Here is a 14,788-nt window from a genome sequence, read left to right as displayed (position 1 = left end):
TCGGTCGTTGGCGTGACGGTGCCTGGAGGTGTCTTATGTTGAGCCACGTCACAGCGTCCACGTGCCGAACTGGCAAACATGGGAGTGGGCTTAGGGTTTCACGTGTGTACCGTTCCTTAGCCTATTAGGCTTGTCGCATTGGGCCTAACGGTGAGTGGTGACGGCTTTACAATGTACACCTTGTGGCTGTGGGACTTAATCTTCACGTTAAATTTGGAAATATCCAGATGAAATATAGGATCTCAACAATCAGAACGGAAAATAGTATTTCTCATTTTTGTTTTGTTCCCGCAGACTCTCAACTCGTAACCTGTTTCGTATCTATATTTTCCAAAAATCCGAAAACAGACGAACGATGTATAGAAAACGGAGCTGATAGGAACGAGATTTTTTACATCCATTTTCATCCCTAGCTGTGGTCCCACAGGTCGCACCATTCTCCCCTCTTCTTCCGCCGATACACACGCCCTGCACGGGGGCTCGCCGAGGCTTCAGTTTACTACTGAAGCACGCACCGCAGCGTCTCCACCTTCTGCTCAACCTCCGCTTCCGTAGGTGCCGGCGCTAAGCGAGGATCCCTCCGTTCATCGGTCCCGACGGCACCTCGACTCGTTTCGTCGGTCGCTGGTAAGGAAGCCCTAACTATTTTCTTCCTCGGATTGACTGCTTCCTTTTTCGAGTTGAGATCAGTTCAGTTGGAGAGATTATCTATTTCTATGCTTGTGTGCCCTCGAATCCAAATCTTCCTTTCGTGGTGCGGATGCGTGAACGGTCCTCCAATCCAATCCCCTTCGAGGTACATGGACTGCTTGCTTGCTTGATGTGTGGTGGACCTGTACTGGTAGCAGCATGTAAATTATTAACTTTCTCTTGGGATTGGTGGAAACACCAAAGGTCGCCCCTGGTAATAGCGGAAGAACTTGATCTTATACGTCTTTTTTTTCTTCTTGGGATCTCCTTACGGTTCCAAGATGTACTGGTCTCCACGCCCTTGTTGAAAAGGCTGGCTGAAAGCGACCCTCATTGCTGCAATCACTTGTTCACTCACCTGAATAGTGAATGCTATCTGAAATGTATAACTCCAAACCCTCTGGAAAGAGAAATAAAATGGTACCTGCTAAGTTATTCTCAGACTTACAGCTATCAGCCTACTAATATGTGAATAAATTTGTTAGCTCGCACATTAAATAGGTCAAACATTCATGCTAACTGCCTTACTAAATTTGTTTGATGAGTATGGACGGATTGTACTAAATTTTTGTGATGAATACAGACGAGTTGTACGCCGGCACCTATTGGGCCTGTTTGGTTCAGTTTTTTTCTGACCATATTTTCTGAGAATCTAGCCGTGGAGAGAATCTGGCTGTGGGAAGAATCTGAGTATCGTGGGGATTACGGGCCTGTTTGGTTCGTGTCTAACTGCGCCACACTTTGCCTAAGGTTAGTCGTTCGAATTGAAGAACTAACCTTAGGCAGAAAAGTTAGGCAAAGTGTGGCAAGTTAGGTAGCGAACCAAACAGGCCCTACATGCGGAGAAATATGAAATGGATCAAAGGGTTCAGGATCTAGAAAACGATGGATTCCTACTATCGTTACTACTCGACCGATTCTGTGTTCATTTTGATTTTGAACGGTTTTTAACGATTCTTATAGAAGTGGGCTGAAAAGTTGGGGCGTTTGGCAGTCCGCAACAGCTTTTGGTGGACATAAACTAAAAAAAGCCCAAACAAACAGCTCCATTGACTGATTGATTGCATGTAGTCATGCTGCTTGTGTATGAGGAATGCCTTCTTTCTGAACTTTCCATTTATCTCTAATTGTTGTGTTTTTGTTGCATGTACCGAAGTGGCGACGGGTGATTGACTGCGATATGAGGCAATGGTTATGTTGTAACTGCCACTTTGATGACGAGGAAGATGGCCATGACAAGGAACAGGCCAAAGCTCAGAGCAATAAGATAGACCGTACGATGCTTGCTTTCAATGCTTTTCTTTGTTTGGTCCTGTGAATTCTGGTATGACTGGGCCAGTTGAAGGTTATGTAGGGACCAACCTTTTGTTCTCTCTTGACGTCCATGGGAGTTAGGAAACTTCAGTCGTATTCATTCTGAAGAACAGCTCAGAGCAGTTTTCTGGCCATTCACAGAAAGTTTTCATGTTCTTTAATGTGAATCAGATTATTACTGGATTCACATGTACAGATAAGGCAGATGAAGAATTTCTGATATGATTTCCGGGACTGGCTACAAACTTGATATATAAGTCAACCATCAGTGTTTCTTAGTGTAATTCTGATACTGGCGAATACAGGGATATGTCTTAGTCAAATGTGTAGATAGCATATACAAAGAAACCATCATATTGTTTTTTTTAATATAAAATGCTTGAACATCAGTCTTCCGAGGCAAAGATCTCATTATAGTGTTTCTCATATCACATATACACTTCTGTTTATACAGACAAAACTGTGTTGGAACCCTAATTGTTGTCTTTGGGTTGCACAGTTTTCCTCTATTCTTTTTGGGGACGTAATTCACTGTGCTGGAAGGTAGATAAAGAAGTGTTGGAAGACCATTCCTAGTTTCTACTGTCAGACTCAGACCAATCACCCTTCTCTTTTTAAGGGACCCAAGTCACACGATGCTCATAATACATGTCTTTTATATCTTTCTTGTGTTGTTTCTAAGGTGTTATTTGTCTTATCACATGTACGCCACCTTTGCCCTCTCCATGAACAGAAGTTCCCAAGGTTTTCTGCTAGAATCTGTTAGACTGACTAATTGGAGACCTATGTATTAAGTCCTCCTGTATCATCTTTTAGTTACATCATTTATATCTTTAGTCTTTGCTGATTTAATTTTTATCTTTTCAGCCAAGCAGAAGTCTTCAAAACCTCCTGTTAGTCAACCTGAGCCAGAGTTCTCCCCTCCAACAATTGATGTTCCTGAATTGTCATTGGATGATTTGAAACAAAAGACTGATGATTTTGGATCAAGTGCTCTGATTGGTGAAGGTTCTTATGGACGAGTATATCATGCCGCTTTAGATGATGGGAGGCAAGCCGCAGTTAAAAAACTTGATGCATCTGAAAATGAGCCTAATGATGAGTTCCTCAAACAGGTGACCACTGACAGGATTTAAGGTTTCTTGATTTTGTGTTCATATTCCTAATACATAGTTGATAATGTCGGAAGGGGAAAAATGAAAAAATATGTACATTCTTTGCGTTGCAGGTCTCACTGGCATCAAAGCTAAAACATGAAAATCTTGTTGAGATGTTGGGTTATTGTGTGGATGGGAATTATCGTATACTTGCTTATGAATTTGCAACCATGGGTTCGCTTCATGATGTTTTACATGGTAAGATGTTAAGCATACAACACCCTTTTCATGTCCAATGTGCACACACTATATTCTTTATAGGATGTCATGCTCATCTGTAATGGATCTGCATCATATTCCTTTATACAACAGGAAGAAAAGGCGTTCAAGGCGCGCAGCCTGGCCCTGTGCTTGACTGGATGCAGAGGGTCAAAATTGTTATTGAGGCTGCAAAAGGTATAGAATATCTGCATGAAAAGGTTCAGCCTTCAATCATCCATCGGGACATCAGATCAAGCAATGTACTGCTGTTTGAGGATTTCAAGGCAAAAATTGCAGACTTCAATCTTTTGAACCAAGCACCAGATATGGCAGCTCGTCTCCATTCAACTCGTGTATTGGGAACTTTTGGATATCATGCACCTGAGTAATTGTTTAATACTCTTATTCATGATAATTATCTTCTGCCACATTCATTTTCATTTTTTTACACTTGACTGCAACTTTCTCAGGTCAACTGTAGCTTTCATAGTTCATACCTTGAACTTATTGTAGCTTTCATGTCAGTTTGGTTGAGCCCTGACTGCTTCCTTAGTGATTTTATATATTTTTTATAATGGTTTAACTGACAGTTTGTGTAATTATGCCCATTTTATTAGCTACTATATTTTAGCATGCTTATCTGGTTGATTGCTATGGCGACAGGAAATTTTATTTGTGAAATATGTAATTGGTAGTTTTGTTGCTTGAGTTATCATGGTTCAAGCTTTCACAAAAAAGGTTATCGTTGTTTGAAGTTATTATGTGGCAGTTGGGAAGCACACATGCATGCCAACAACTGAAGACACATTTTTTGGAAGAAAACCATATTGTGAACCCATGATGTATAGGCAACCTATGTGAAAGGACAAATGGCTGCCCTAACCAGTACTCTTGATCGTTGAAAATTATTTATGTATACCATGGTTACAAGGAATATGGAACACATCAACACACCATCGCCATATAAATTTTCTGCCTAAATGTAGTATGGAACCCATACCTGGTACCTTGAATCAAGTCAAGTCAGTTTATCTGGTAACTTTAGTACAGGCTAGTGAACCTTTGGGTCACTTTTCTTCCTGCAGTCATTTATGCACATAACTACAAACAAAAACCTATGGCCATCTTTTGTTTTCCCTTGACATCATCATCAACAACAACAACATCAACATAGCCTTTTAGTCCTAAGCAAGTTGGGGTAGGCTAGAGTTGAAACCCAACAACATGTCACCAAAAGGGGAAAGAGAGAGAAAGGGGAGGGAAAAGCTTTTGAGAGCACTAAAAGGAAAAAAGGCCTAATCACAGTTCGGGTACGTGGATAGCTTCTTTCCAAGCACTTCTATCCAAATACAACTCCATTGGGATATTCCATTCCTTCAAGTCCCTTTTGATTGCCTCCTCCCATGACAAGTTTGGTAGACCTCTACCTCTCTTCACATAATTATTACATATGAAAAATGATTTCTACTTTCTTATGAGGATACGTACAAGTACTTCTAAGTCTAACACTTGCACTAGCAAATATGCTGATTTACATCACTATTTTTGAAATCATTAGTTAGACTGCCATATGTATCCATGGGTTGCCTTATCTGCTAAGTCATGTACTCTATATAAACCGCCTAACGACTTAATGCAATATATGCATCCAATTACACCAATTCTATTCTCCTTGGTATCACGAGTTTAGGTTAGGCTTCCCCTTCCTTGTCACCCCCGCGTTGTCCCTGGGGAGATCGATCTCCATCTGGGGCTGTGCTCTTGTAGTTAGGATGTGCGACCGACACTTCTGATCTGCCGCACCCATCGTCGTCGTGACGTCGTCGAGCTTCAACAATCATCGGTTTCTCCACACGTCATGGTGGTTGCTCAAGCTCTCATGTTGGCTTGATCATGCCTTGTCCCTTTTGCATGCCGTCGTGGTGACAACTGTAGGGGGCCATGACATCCACGCCTCCCCTCCACATGTCGTCATGGTGACGGCTGTGGAGAGGCTGCTCAGGCCCATAGGCTTTATCACCCTCTAGCCCCTTGGCGATGAGGACTCCTGCACCGTTGAAGGACCTCTGCATTGTCGTCCTTCGCCCAATGGGGCACGACCCCATGTGTCGTTGACCTCCACCCAATGGGGCGCGGGCCTCTTACCGTCGCTAGCCTCCATCTGATGGGGTGCGAGCTCCTGTGTCTTGACCAGACATCTATGTTGCCGGCTCCTGCCCACTTGGGGTGTAGCTTCCTGCGCTGCAATCAGGTCGTTCCTACCATGGCGGCGGCTGTGCTAGGCCATGCGCCCGCTTCCTGTCAGCTAGGTCTAGCCTTTGAGCTCGCGGTGTCTCTCTTTCTTTGTCTTTTTGATCGAGGGAGATGAGCTGAGTTGGGAGAATGGACTGGCTATGGGTACCCGGTGATGTACCCAAACCTGTTGTTGCTGTGAGCCCTTTTATTCTTTCCGATTGGTCATCGAGTTTGTGTTACCCATTGCTTGTTGATTGCGTGCATCTTCGACATCGACATCACCAACCTCTTCATCTTTTTCAACCTTGCGACATCGTCTGGCCTGCGAGCTGTGGCATACTCGGAACACATGTGTATGTCATGACTCTTTGTCTGCACGTTGACCTACGCCAGCTCGTCCTCACCACCATCGACCGGGGCCTTTGACATTGCCTTCGCCATCATCGTCTCCGCCTCGCATGTTCTCGGCCTTATCAACCGATCGCGTGCGTCCATCACTCCATCCTCTCATGACATGTCGTCTATTCCACGCCTCTCCAAGTACAAGGGTTGTTGCTATGTTGCCTCCTCGCGCAGCAGCGCCGCCGCCACCTGTCGTCATCCTCATTGCCCTACACAGCGTCGCCGCCACCTGTCGTCATCCTCATCATTGCCCTACATCGCCGTTGACTATGTCGTTGTGTGCCTCTCGTACATGGCCTACCCTGACAGTTTGTGCTCTTTGTCGCCTTCTTCGAGGGCCGGTATCGCGACACTCTAGCACCATCAGGACTCTCGTGCTGTGCGGCTCTCTCGCCGCTACCACTATAGGAGCCTCGATTCGTCACCATCTACTTCGAATTCGTCCATCACAACCTCGTCGCTAGTGTCGCCATCTTGTCGTTGTCTACTTTGTCCACTCCAACAACTGCTGGCTGCATGGACATCTACCTTACCGTTGTTCTGTGCATCGCAATCGTCGTGTAGGTCTTCTTTGCTAGTCCCTTCAGATGCTGATGCATGGTTGAGGCCCTCTACCTAGTACGTCCGGTAATGGCAACAGTGGTGTCTGCCTTCATTCCAGACGTGTTGTTAGGGTGGGCCAACTTGGCGCACGCCTCGGCCATGATGGTTCGACAATGTCGACCTCGACATCAACCTTCTTCATCGACTGCGTTGTCAGCAACGAGACCCTTACTCTCATCGAGAGGATGACACGAGTTGGGGGCAATTTTTTCGTTTATTTCTCACACACTACTCAAATGTCATAGTCATACTCATCTAAGGGTTGAGGATACATATTTGTCGACCTCGACATCAACCTTCTTCATCGACTGCGTTGTCAGCAACGAGACCCTTACTCTCATCGAGAGGATGACACGAGTTGGGGGCAATTTTTTCGTTTATTTCTCACACACTACTCAAATGTCATAGTCATACTCATCTAAGGGTTGAGGATACATATTTATATCCCAACGGGCTGCCGAGCATATGCTCCTAAGGTGCTGTTCTACACAGATGCTGTCCTACACCTTGACATGCAAAGGGACGCAGTCCTCTAAGAGGTGCTGTCCTTTAAAACAGAAAACTGCAGCAAGGACAGCAAAGACAGATGCTCCCTGCTGACCTCCAAAAGAGAAGCTGCTGTCCCTGCAGCAAAGACTAAGATGCTCCTTGCTGTACTGCAGTCAAAAAACTGAGACGCTGTCCCTGCAGCGAAGGACTGAGACGCTGTCCCTGCAGCAAAAGATTGGGATGCTCACTGCAGTCCTCCACAGGACCACATGACTTATTCTGTCATGCGTCACCATCTGTCTCTGGCGCTTCCTCTTGTGTGTCACCATTACCACAACGCCCCTAGCGCGCCTGTGTCTTGTGTGGCTCCTACTTTTCAGTGACCTCGACAACTTTTATCGACAATGACTATTGTTCGCACAACATATCGACAACGGGTGCCTGTCCTCATACTTGGCTACCTTGACATCAACACAACAGGCTATCATCTGCATGAGCTCCTTATTGGTTTTTACTCTAGTCGCAACTTCTGCGGGCAGGGGTGTTGTTGTTGTTAGCTCTCCAGTCTGACCGTTTGCGACGCTCCTGCTACGATTTGGGGGGGGGGGGATGTTAAAGTATATTTGGTAGTTTGGAATTTGGATATTGTATCTCGTAGACTGCAATATGTGCTAGAGTATATTTGGTAGTTTAGATATTGTGTCTTGTAGACTGCCATAATATCCGTGGTTTGCCTTATCTTTTAAGTCATGTACTCTATATAAACCACCTAAGGGCTTAATGGAATAATATCCATCCAATTACACCAATTCAATGAAATACATTCTTATTATCCATGTGTTTGGTTCCAAGGATGTAGTGGGATGATCCTTTTTTTTGATCTGTTTGGTTCGAGTCATCAGAGGCAGGGTCATCCTCTTTAGGGAATACAACAACAACATAGCCTTTTAGTCCCAAGCAAGTTGTGGTAGGCTAGAGTTGAAACCCAACAAGATGTCACCAAAAGGAGAAAGGGATAGAGAAAGGGGAGGGGAAACACTTTTGAGAGCACTAAAAGAAAAAAAGGCCTAATCACGGTTCAGGCACGTGGATAGCTTCTTTCCAAGCACTTCTATCCAAACACAACTCCATTGGAATATTCCATTCCTTCAAGTCCCTTTTGATTGCCTCCTCCCATGTCAAGTTTGGTCGACCTCTACCTCTCTTCACATTATTGTCCCGTCTTATGATGCCTCTATGCACCGGTGCCTCTGGGGGTCTCCGGTGGACATGCCCAAACCATTTCAACTGGTGTTGAATAAGCTTTTCTTCAATTGGCGCTACTCCTAGCCGATCGTGTATGTCATCGTTTCTCACTCGGTCTAATCTTGTGTGCCCACATATCCAACACAACATACGCATCTCTGCGACACGTAGTTGTTGGATATGTCGCCTCTTAGTAGGCCAACACTCAGCCGCATATAACATAGCAGGCCTAATCGCTGTTTTGTAGAACTTGCCTTTCAACTTCTTTGGCACTCTCTTGTCGCATAGGACTCCCGATGCTTGACGCCGTTTCATCCACCCCACTTTGATTCTATGGCTAACATCTTCATCCATATCATCCTTAGGGAATATTTCCCAAATATCCAGAGTGCCTTTGTCCACCAGAATTGAAGGGGCGGGGTTATCCCCTTCACAAGATATGAGCACCCGTTCCTTCTCGTGTGTGCCTCTGATCTCCACTAGACCACTACTGTTGCAGCGATGGTGGCTGGGCTAGGGCGGTGAGGCTCGCACAAGGGAGGCCTGCCACGAGGTAGAGGGCGACACATCTCGCAGGCTAGCCAAGGATGCACGTCTCATCTTCCTTGACCTCGATCTCACAACCAGAGCTCACGGGCAGGGGGTTGAGCGGCGGCATATTTGTCTTCCCTGCACATGGGGGAGGGCTGCAGCTGAGCTCCTCGCGGTGCTACACATGGGGAAATGGATTAGGTGGTGGAGGCTCAATGGGGCCAAGCTCCTGTATGGTGGCAGGCTCGGAGAATTTTTTATATAAGGTTGTTCGCTGCGGCTGGATTAATGTTGTTCGGACCGCTGCAACTGTAATCCATAGATACAAAATAATGTACAAAAAGCAGAAGCTGGTGGATTAAAGCCGCAACGAACAGAGAAGTGCTGCATAGAGATTGACATGGGGGTCCTCCTGCATCAGGGGCTTACTCCCTCCAGTCTTCAAATACTTGATGTTTAAGGATTTTTCATTTTGGATGCAAATACTTGATGTCGAAGAATTTGAAGCTCATTTTGGACTAGTATACCCTTGATCTATGTAGTCCACATATTCTCTCATGCATAGCCAATTACTACTCACAGACGAGGTCGATGGGCAGGAACGTCGGCCGGGGGCCATCTGCCCACGGCCGAGCAAGAGGAGGGTTTCTCCCTTCTAATTTTTGCCTACTTTATTTCTCATCCATTGATTACATAAATAGGCCGGCTGGTTGCCCTGTCTAGCTAGAGATCCTTATCTCCTTAAAACTCTCCTAAAAACTCTCAACAAACTAACTGATAACCTTCCTAGATAATCTCAACTAATCTCCTAAATACTCTCAACTAATCTTCTAACCTTATCTCTTACTATCATTATCTAATCCCCCTTGTAGGGCCTATGGCTGCTGCTGCCGTAGCCCCTCCGTGGGCCTCCTTAGGCCTTGACACTACACCCCTCTTGGACAAGCAGCTCGTCCTCGAGCTGCAGCATGACGGGTGCTCAAAGACTGAGTCTACTTGACCCAAAACCAGACACCTAGAAGACAAGCCTTTTACATCTCTACTTATCTTATTATTCTGAATCTGAATTTTTTTTGACCCCATAAAATAAGGCGGACACCCTCCGCACATTGGACTTGCACGTGTGCAGCCACCTGGATCCCATGGACGCCATCTGGACGAAAGGGGAGCACATGGATGGGCACCTGGAATAGGTCGCAACAATAACCAGCGGAGGCGCCCTCGTGGCGGCCGGTAGCGGAATGTGGTGGCGCTAAACAGTGCGCCCTTGCCGATGACGAGGGGAGTGCCTTCCCAACCGCTGCTGCCGTAGAGTTGAAGTTTGTCGCCTACGGAACACGTACCATGCTCGCACTTGGAGATAGTGCCCCGATGCTGCTGCTGATGGCCGGCCGACATGGCGAGGTCGCGCCCCCGTGTGCTGAGGTCAACCGTCACCAAGGCTGCCTCGAGCATCTGCTGGCGCATCTCTCGCACTCTTTTGTGCAAGGAAGCCACGAGCAGCAACCTGTATGCCCACAACCGCAGACGTCTGGAGCCATGCGGACAACGCCATCTGCTGCTGCTCATGTTGCACGACTGCTTTGATTTGCAGCAGCCCCTGCTCAACCATCCGGAGCGAGGCTTGGATCTTTGCGAGATTAGCCCTTATGTTGGTCCACAAGTACCCATCGATGGAGCTGGTGATTGTTGAGCCATGGCTGCCCTGAGTGGCGTCGCCCATGGAGACAGAGACGCCGTCAACGAAGATGATGTGACAAAATTTGGCGTTGTCCCTGGAGATGGGCACGCCGGCGTCCAGGATGTGGTGACAAAATTGGCAGGCGATGCTGCCCATGGAGATGGGACAACAGTTGACAAGATGGCGTGACGAAGGTGGCATGCGGCGCAGCCCATGGAGATGGGGACGCCGGTTGCCAGGACGGTGTGACGAAGGTGACATGCGGCGCAGTCCATAGAGATGGGGACGTCGGTTGCCAGGACGATGCCACGAAATTGGCAACAGAAGCCATGGGATCGGATCGAAACCCAAGCTAGTCGATACCAGATGTTATGGTCGCTAGATTGGTGAGGGATTGGAGAGGGGTATCGATGGGAAGGATCGTCGGCCGAGGGCCTCTGCCCACGACCGAGCAAGAGGAGGGTTTCTCCCTTCTAATTCGTGCCTACTTTATTTCTCATCCATTGATTACATTAATAGGCCGGCTGGCCGCCCCTGTCTAGCTAGAGATCCTTATCTCCTTAAAACTCTTCTAAAAACTCTCAACAAACTAGCTGATAACCTTCCTAGATAATCTCAACTAATCTCCTAAATACTCTCAACTAATCTTCTAATCTTATCTCTAACTATCATTATCTAATCCCCCTTGGAGGGCCCATGGCTGCTGCTGCTGCAGCCCCTCTGTGGGCCTCCTTAGGCCCTGACAGCACAATTGTCCTCTAAAGCACTAGTAACTTAATATTCTAAAGAGGCCACTCACAGCTGCAATATATTGATGAAGCAATGACTATATATTTAGGTTATTTATGTAAGCTTGTGTTTTTGGTACTTATTTCCCATTGTATATAACATAATCGCTTGTAAAGTGGATATGTCATCATATAATGACATAGCTACGACATTACTTGATTTTCATATGTGTACAATGGTTGTTTCTGTGGAGGCACCATAGGGATTCTTCACACTAGGTTACCCAGTGCAGCATTGATAATATCTTACAGTGAGCAATCAGAGTAGGTTTTCTTGAACTGATGGCAAATTTTATATACCATCATTAGTGAACATGAACTTCTGCTAACCTTTGGTCCTTTAGTCCTTTTATATCATTGACATTTCAAAGGGTAGCTACCCTCAAAAGGTTACCCAGCTGCCTTCTTGGTGTTCACCAAAAAACTCTAGTGCATATGCTTGAATATTTCATTTTTAAGTAATTTTAAACAAAACTAATATGTCAATATAATGTATTTTAACATCCTGGCAAAACCACCTGAAACGGTACTTTACCATATGCAAAACTTGTTTGAATGTAAAACTGTCAATGGCAGGGCCTGCTGTTTATGAATTTAGTGCACATGATGTAGCCTTTTGCAGAACTTATTTGAATGTAAACTGGCAGGACCTGTTGTTTATTAGAAAAATATAGGGGAGACAGCCCAAGCCAAGAGGAAAGAAAGAAAACAAACTGTAAAGGAGAGCAACAAACTGGAAAGAAACACCACACTGGAAAAAGCCTTTTGGAGAACTTCACATTTCAAATTAAATCAGTACCATTTAATTGATCAACAACCTACATAAACCTAGTGGACAACCTTTTATACCCTCCCTACTTGATCATAAATTGATGTATTTGTTTTCCCCAAGTTCAAGCTAACATGCCATGATACACTTACGTAATGTCTTGAAGAGCGAAAGAGCCTCTAGCCGAGTTGGTTAGGTGGTCTGAGTAGCACTCGTCCTGATTTCGAATCCCAGTGGGAGCGAATTTCAGACTGAGGTTAAAAAATGTCACTCGCTGGTTCCCCTAGTCGTGTGCACACGAGATGGACTGACCTATGGGGGGCGGATCCTCGTGTAGGGGCTGGGAGGGCTCAAAGCACGAGTAAAGATTTGGCCCATAGGGGGCGAACCCTCATGTTGCACGGGAGGACCAGCTTTCATGACCTTTCTCGGTCGGGGCTCTGATTGAGCTTCTTCTTAATATAATACTGTGGGGGCGGTCTTTCCCCTACCAGCCAAGTAATGTCTTGAAGAAATATAAGTTTGGGTGCAAGAGGCTCGCCTCCTTTTCCCCCCTTGATTTCATTACTGTGCCTAAGATAATGTGGGCCGCGTACTTTGTTCATGTCTTATTGCATCTTTTGCTATCAAGGCATGCTGAGAGTTCTTTTGGAACTTTTGAATACCAAGCTTACATTTTTTTCTGCCCTTGATTGGTTGTTTGGCTTTGACTGCATTGGTAGTTCTGTATTAGTGTTGCTTCATATCGTAGTTATTTAATCAACTAATGATATGTTACAGTAACATAAATATACCAAGGTCAATGATTTATGTTGCAACATTGTGGTGAAAATAGTTTTTTATGCATGAACTATAGAAAATTTTAACGCTCTGACTTTCTTTTCGGCCTTTCTAAATTTGATGCTACTTGGTACAGGTATGCTATGACTGGCCAGCTGACACAAAAAAGCGATGTCTACAGCTTTGGCGTGGTCCTTTTGGAACTTTTGACTGGAAGGAAACCAGTAGATCACACAATGCCTCGAGGACAACAAAGTTTAGTCACATGGGTAAGTTATTTTTGCTAACTTACATTGGAGAATGGTTGCTTATGTGCTGTACAGTAATACTGCTATTGGAATACTAACATGGCTTCGCAAATATAGCATAGTTGTTACTGGATACTGCTATTTCCATACTGACTTGGTTTCTCAAAAATAGCCTTATTGTTTAGATGTTAGTTGAGGTAGAACCAAACATACACAAATCAATCCACTCTCAGGTTCTATTCATCAACCAATTAGTATCTAGGCACCAAGTCAGTCTTACTGAAAGTGAGAACTTATTCTTATCTGGTCAAGAAATTGGTGATGGTATTTTGTCAGAGAAACCCCAGAAGCTAGATCAGAAAAAGGTAGGGAAATATACATTTCTGACTTGTTTTATCTGCATTTCTTTGTTTCTGTCAGGCTACTCCAAGGTTGAGTGAAGACAAGGTGAAGCAATGTGTAGATCCCAGGTTGAAGGGAGAATATCCTCCAAAGGGAGTCGCTAAGGTCAACATTTTACCCCCTCGTACACGTCTCTGTGAATGATGTTTTTACATTAATTTGGCCATCTTTTATTGATGTAATCCCTTTCCCTTGGACTCTCCCTGCAGCTTGCTGCAGTGGCAGCACTGTGTGTGCAATACGAAGCAGAGTTCAGGCCCAACATGAGCATTGTTGTGAAGGCGCTTTCGCCTCTCCTTCAACAAAGACCTGCACCAGGCACCGCAGAGCCAGCCCCGCAACCTGTGAGCTGAATCCAGTCACGTGTGATGGGACCTCGCAGCATCAGGCATCTCCGCGATCATTCAATCAGCAAGTCATTGAGAGTATTTTGAATATTTGTTCTGTAGCATTCTGTTCCTGGCTTGATGTTGGCGCTGCACAATGACAATGGTATATGCAGTAGGTTTGATTTTTCTTTTTCTTTTACCTTCTCTATACCAGTACCAAGTTACCAACTGTTCGTAGATTTTCAGAATTCGCTGCTTGAAGAATAGATGCAGGATGATCTGGATTTTTTTTTTGGTCTGGCGTGGCGTTGCTGCCTTCTCTTCCATGGTTACCAAATACCATGATTGAAATCAAGTCACTTCTACTTTGTTTGAAGTCAAAATTCTTATACTTTGAAAAAGTTCGTAGAAATATATATATGGACATCTAAAATACTGAGTTAAAGTTTAGTCCGTGTCACATTAGATATTTGAATATAAGTACGAGTATTAAATATAATTTAATTTTAGAACTTATTACATAGATGGATATTAAACGATGAGTGAATTTATTAAGCCTAGTTAATCTATAATTATCAAATGTTGTAGTATCATATTAGCGAATCATGGACTAATTATGTTTAATATACCATCTTTATATTTAGTTCTTATTTATGTAATTAGTTTTGTAATTAGATTATATTTAATATTTCTAACTAATATTCAAATATTTGATATGATGAGACTAAAATTTAGTCCTCTAAACCTAAATGAGCCTTTACAATAGGTATTGATATTGAAAACACCAAATAAGATATAGCGTCGTAGATTGAATGAAACTAATAGGTAGTTTAAATATCAGTATATTTTTCGATAGATTCAGTAAAAAGTAAAAGAAGTTTGATTTAGGATAAAATCGAAGTGCCTTATAATTTAGAGCGGGTC

General features: G+C 44.4%; 1 protein-coding gene across 2 annotated transcripts; it reads left to right on the top strand.

The window, feature by feature from the left end:
- The first annotated feature begins 362 nt into the window (after positions 1-362).
- Positions 363-14,223, top strand: LOC100273536 (putative protein kinase superfamily protein). Of its 2 annotated transcripts, none has more exons than XM_008652872.4 (8): positions 363-796; positions 1,847-1,964; positions 2,872-3,119; positions 3,233-3,359; positions 3,474-3,747; positions 13,022-13,154; positions 13,554-13,640; positions 13,745-14,223. In XM_008652872.4, exons 1-8 carry the CDS (start codon positions 761-763, stop codon positions 13,886-13,888), a joined length of 1,167 nt encoding a protein of 388 aa, XP_008651094.1. In that variant the 5' UTR covers positions 363-760; the 3' UTR covers positions 13,889-14,223. The 2 variants fall into 2 exon arrangements, with proteins under 2 accessions (XP_008651094.1, NP_001141426.1); NM_001147954.1 differs by having other exon boundaries at positions 409-627; positions 13,745-14,162.
- The last annotated feature ends 565 nt before the right edge of the window (positions 14,224-14,788 follow it).

This window comes from Zea mays, chromosome 7, assembly GCF_902167145.1.
Source record: "Zea mays cultivar B73 chromosome 7, Zm-B73-REFERENCE-NAM-5.0, whole genome shotgun sequence".
Classification (NCBI taxonomy): domain Eukaryota; kingdom Viridiplantae; phylum Streptophyta; class Magnoliopsida; order Poales; family Poaceae; genus Zea; species Zea mays.
Note: the sequence above shows the minus strand (reverse complement) of the source record. Positions and strands in the feature narration are given on the sequence as shown.